Consider the following 5,698-nt stretch of genomic DNA (forward strand, 5'->3'; position numbering starts at 1 on the left):
ATGTGAAAATCCTTATAAATAAATAAACTAACCAAATTCCTAAGAATTAACAAAGGGATTATTATTGAACTGATGATGGGAGATCTAAGTAACCACTTGTAGGCTTGTAGCTTCATAGGTGTGTCTTCTGAAATAAGAATGCTTCTGTCAAACGACGTAGTCATCTAACCATTCGTCATCTACCCATTCATGAGAGAATTGTGTTGAGAATATCATATGGTCGTAAAGCTTCATACCAGTTTCTTCTGTTGATTTGGTCTCACCACTACATACGACATCAGAAAGACCATTCTCCAAAGCTTTCACCAGATTTTCGAAGAAAGTTTTAGTTGCTTTAGTCAAATCAGTTAATTTCTTCTTGAAACTATGGAAAGCATTGGTTGGATCATCAGATTTATGGATGAACTCTTTTGTTGGTGCGGGATTTAGCACCCCCGACATACCGAACTAAACTAGAAAGACAATTTGGTTATTTAACTGGGAATCCGGTTAAGAACTCAATTAGGTCATTTAAGCCCAATTCAGATAGAGGAATCCCAGCCTCGAAGGAGAAGAACCGACTTCCCCTTCGCCCGGCGGCCGACTCAAGAGATAAGGCGACTTTCCTTATTTCAGTTCGTCTCATAAGGAAAGTTAATATATTATGCGATCTACGAATATGTATAAAGAGGGAGAGACTTCTCCATTGTAAAACATCCATTATTGAATACAATTATTCAGTTCTCTTCTTGTTCTTAGCAATCAAAACCCTAATTCTTCGAGATCAATTCCCTTTCTTATAATTTCAAAGCTTAGATCGGTTTTCTAGAGAGATTACTTTACTGAATTTGTTTTCCCACACAAACAAATTCATTGTGGAAATCCGGTTTCTACATCTTTCAACTCCGTCTCTGCACAATGATGAAGCCTCTCCAAACCTGATTCAGCATCCCCCGACAAAACAACACAGCAAAATATTTTAGTTAGCTAGAATGGACAAATTAGCATCACACAGATAAAGTGTTTCCGTACCAATAACTTACCTTGCAAATACTCGAACAATTTTTTCTTGCCGATCTCATGATTAGGTAGGTAGTATCCAAACGCATAGGTCCATTTTAAGACCCTCCTGCATTCGATGATCTGCAACAGTTTAATCAGTTACATGTCAGTAACGGTTCAACAACATGCAATGTTGTAATATAACAAACGTCGTCATTATTAGAATAATATAGAATCTCATTTGGTAATTGACATTATGGTTGAATGATTTCATCAGTTCAATATTAATGATAAAACTTAATCATGAAATCTTCATTAAGATGGTTTTTCAATTTAATAAAGCTTTCTTTGTTTTTCTATATATGTAGTCATTCACATACTTTTTCAGTGTTACGAACCAGAGAGTTATTTAAAATACTTTTGACTAACCTGACGCCATGCCTCCACGGTGAATTCCAGCTCAGTTTCTGGTTTTCCCAGTTTGCCACTAAGCAGCTTAAGCTGCACCGATTGCCATTTGTCCTGATCCAATATAGCCTTAAGCCTCGACGATTTATTGCCTACCCATCTTTCATAATAATGCATGTACCTAGCCATTTCATCTTTAAGCAATTTTCTCGTATCTTGATCAGCCTCTTCAACAAACCTGTTGCAAGCCACGTGACCACTATACGCTTCAAGACAAATCCAACAAAACTGATACCCACACGGAGATGAGCATGTCATATGGTTGCATCCTTCACCCTTCTCGATTGGACGTTTGCATTTAGGACAAGGCTTTGAATTCGCAAGCATCCAATTCTTGTTCTCGGCCTCATCCTGGATCCTGAATATCCATTTTGAAACCGTTTCACAGTCCACAGGACTGTGAGCATCTTCCCTGCAATTCCAGCAAAAGCTATGCGAACACAAACAAGTAATATCATAACAACTACTTCCAGTTCCACTCCCACCAACACCAAAGTCAACCGCGCATTCACATTCAGGCGATGGACACCATTTAATCCTCTCTACGACGTCTTCTTCCACATAAGACCTGAGTAAATATCTATAGTACTTCTCCTTATCTTCTTTCTTACTAAACTTATCGATCATATCTTGACCAATCGCACCTGAACAAGAAGGCTCAGGACATTTAATCCTTAAACATCCCGGACCATCTCCTATCTTAGAAGTGACATAACCAGTCCAACAAGTATTGCAATAAGGATGACCACAAGAAACCCTTTCGATTTCCCCTCGAGTGTATGACTCGAAGCAAATCCCACACTTGATTACTTTTTGACCATTAACATCAACGACAGGCTCCTTCAATATACCAATGGTTTCACGGATCCTCTCTTCGTCCGTAAACCATTCATCTTCGAATTTACTAACACGCCAATGATAGTGAAGAAGCAGAGCGATCGCTTCGGCTTGGCTTATAGAGAGACCCGTGGAAACTCGTTCGATATCGTCTCTTTGATGCTTTCGGATGTCTTCTTCCTTGAGAACTACGTAACCTTTCTGAGATCCTTTGATGTCTTCCTCAGCGAATCCATAATCGGTTTCATTATCTTCAACATCGCTGTAGAGGTTCTCCTCTCCTGATTCGATACCATCATCTGAATAATCCATGGCGAGCTGAAAAAAATCTATAAATAAAAAAAAAAACCCTAAAACTGCTTTGAGAATTATAGAAGCAGACGAAACCAAAAACTAGGGCTGCGCACTAATAATCTCGCTTGTAGAAGCTCTCTTCGAATAATCTCATAGGCCGCCTGAATTATTATTAGGGGCTTGGGGATTATTTTTTTTCATAGAGATTAGACCTTTTAATTAAACAAAGTAAGCTTTGAACGTCTGAGAAAAAAAGATAAGGAAAAAGTCAAAAGTCACAATTAATAGAAACCTATTAAAAACCATCACTTTAGCACAAGATGTAGGAATTGATAGTTTCTCTGGATTTACATATTTGTTATTAACTTATTATCATCAAATTTTGCTTTTTGGTTCTTGATAATTATTACCAATTTAGGCTAAACATAATTTTTCGTTCTAATTCTATAATTAGTCACTGTTAATAAATATAATTTTACCCAAATTTTAAGGATTTGATATCTGATTTAAAATCTCATGTAGATTTGGTGCTTAAAACTATATACTATTTATTTATACATTCATTAATATTAGAAGGATAATTAAGATAGATTTATACTTTTTGTATATTACTTTAAGAATTTTATTGATGTATATATAATAGTACCGTCTTTTTTTCGTCAACAACTATTTAAAAGTTAGCTGAAATGAAGCAATTGTGAAGAATATTATTTACATACTATATATAATAGTAGTTATTTTAAATAAACTAATTCATTTGTACTATAATTAATAAATATTAGATGATATCACAAGGGATGTAATTTTAAAAATAAAAAAAAAAGTCACACGTCACAAGTCATGCACATAATTAATATCAGTTTTTATTTATAAATAAATAAAGTGTAAAAAAATATATTAAATGGATGTATGTTGTTAATAGTGTTTAATCTGAAATTGGGTTTCCCAAATTTATAGTTTAGTCAAATAAATTACTAATTTCTAAATTAACGCTAGATAAATATTTGTTTTACTATCTAAAAAGATAAACTTCCTTAGTCATTATCCTTGTTTCAAACACGTAGTTTAAATGATGTTAATCTCATATAAGAAGATATCACAAGTTACACTCAATCACAAGTAGCAATGTAGCATCCACATTATCATTTATGTAAATCAGCTTTGACATTCAAATTCATAATGTGAAGTGTGAACGCAACCACATATGCATAAAATCACTTCCTAAAAGTGATGTAATTATTTCTAAGTGATTGATTGACTTCTGAATTTTTTTTGAGAACAGAACTGTTGGCACTGGTGTTGTCAATGGTAAAGATCTTCTCTATATATGCTCCATCTACGTATAACACTCAAGAATGAACAAATTCAATGATATCCATTGCTCTTTTATGATATGACTCCTATAAGATATTTTTAAAACCAAGATTAATTAGCTTTCTTAAGTGTCAACTTGCATTGGTAAAATGAACTATAATAATCTTGTACAACTAAGCACCTATCAATATCATGGGAGAAACTCATATACATATATGAGGTAATTGATAACCTTACACCTTCTTTATCGGTAGTCTCTTAGAGGGATTTATAATATTTTGAAGGAAAAAAATAATTGAGAAGAAAAGAAAAATGCTAAGGGAAGCTGTTTATATAATACTCATCTTTGTTGTAAGAGACCGATACGTGTCACTTTTTTGTTGGCTAAAACAAAATATCGACTGGTTGTTTTTCTTCTTCCTCTCAATCTCTATGTTTCTCTCTCAATCGAAGTCGAATTTGCAATGGAAGAAGATGGAATCAGAGGACAATCGGGTCGGAGGAGATGTGGCAGAGATTGAATCGGCGGAGGCTAATCGGAGAGTTCTGAATCGAGTCCGAGATTGTATCGAAGGAAAAGCTCCTTCTCCGGCTTCCATGGCTGTCCAAAAACTATGCTCTGTCTTGGGTATATCTTTCTTTCTTTCTTCTTCTGTCTCTGTTTGATTTTCTCGGATTGCGGATAGGGTTTTTGCAGTTTGTGCTGGTTTTGATTGAATTACATATATTGGTAGTCATTTAGAAAGATTTGGTTAAAACTGTTTTAGATTGGTTTCATTGGATTTTGAATAAACGTGGGAATATCTTCCTAGTTTCTCTTGATTAGTCATGTGAAGCCCTTGTAATAGTTTGGGCAATCAAGCCAAGTTTCTATTGATTCGGGTCATTGCAAGAATGGAAAAGAGAGTTCGCTTTAGCTAGCTTGAGAATTATGTTGTTCGAGGTTTAAGTTAAACTAGAAGCTCTATCTGTGGTTCTAGTCACGATTGTTCTGACTTCTCAGCTTTTGTTCCAAGAATTTGAAGTAGATGCCTACAGTTTAATGATTGTTGAATTGAATTTATGAAAACATTTGCAGGTTATTAATTGTTGAATTGAATTTGTGGACTGCAACTAATCCAGAATTTGTTCTTGAAGAGTGATCTTCTCATTCATTAATCAATTTTGTGTCCTTGTATGAATCTGTTTTGTGTCTTTTGTGTCACAAATCTGTTTTGTGTCTTTGTTTTCCTTGATGTATAGGATTCTACTCTCAAGCTATTCATCTAGTTTCAGGAAATGGTGGACAAGATGGGTTACGAAGTATGTCTCATGGTTTCAGTTTGTCCTCATTTTTGTAATCTCATCTTCTCGTGAACACATTGTTTCATGAAAAATGTCTCAACTTTTCTACAAGTTAGACTTGTTAGAGTCACCAAAAGAGGCGTATTTTGCCCAGTTATACCTTTCACAGGTTTGCAACTGGGTTCTTTAATATAATATCATTTCTATGCAAAGTCTCATTTCTCTACTAATTAAGGTTGCTTTTGGGACGAAATTGCAGGTGGGTAATGCCTCATATAGTATCAGCTACGACCTTTGGTCTTCAGATGCAATTAATATAGCTGTTAGATGCAAGGTAAGACGTAACTATGTTTATTTGTTATCACAGCTAAATATAAATATTGTATGTATTCATTGATACATCGTGTTGATCATTTATAGGAATCTACTCTCAAGCTATTCACCGCTATGAAGAACACATGCGTATAAACGAGCTATGAAGACTTCTCACCATTGATGCAAGGTAATTAAGCGTCCGTCC

General features: G+C 34.8%; 2 protein-coding genes across 2 annotated transcripts; one reads left to right on the plus strand and one right to left on the minus strand.

Moving 5' to 3' along the window:
* LOC104753347 (probable E3 ubiquitin-protein ligase ARI10) lies at nucleotides 625-2,598 on the minus strand. Its single transcript, XM_010475612.2, has 3 exons — nucleotides 1,411-2,598; nucleotides 1,023-1,122; nucleotides 625-917 (listed from the first exon to the last, which is right to left on the minus strand). The coding sequence occupies exons 1-3, from the start codon at nucleotides 2,596-2,598 to the stop codon at nucleotides 850-852; spliced, it is 1,356 nt and encodes a 451-aa protein (XP_010473914.1). The 3' UTR covers nucleotides 625-849.
* LOC104749693 (bifunctional nuclease-like) lies at nucleotides 4,158-5,615 on the plus strand (the record flags this gene model as incomplete). Its single annotated transcript, XM_019238245.1, is given in 5 exon segments — nucleotides 4,158-4,522; nucleotides 5,137-5,196; nucleotides 5,290-5,347; nucleotides 5,438-5,512; nucleotides 5,599-5,615. Coding segments are annotated over 5 exon segments (224 nt in total), but the record flags the coding sequence as incomplete, so codon positions are not given.

This window comes from Camelina sativa, chromosome 16, assembly GCF_000633955.1.
Source record: "Camelina sativa cultivar DH55 chromosome 16, Cs, whole genome shotgun sequence".
Classification (NCBI taxonomy): domain Eukaryota; kingdom Viridiplantae; phylum Streptophyta; class Magnoliopsida; order Brassicales; family Brassicaceae; genus Camelina; species Camelina sativa.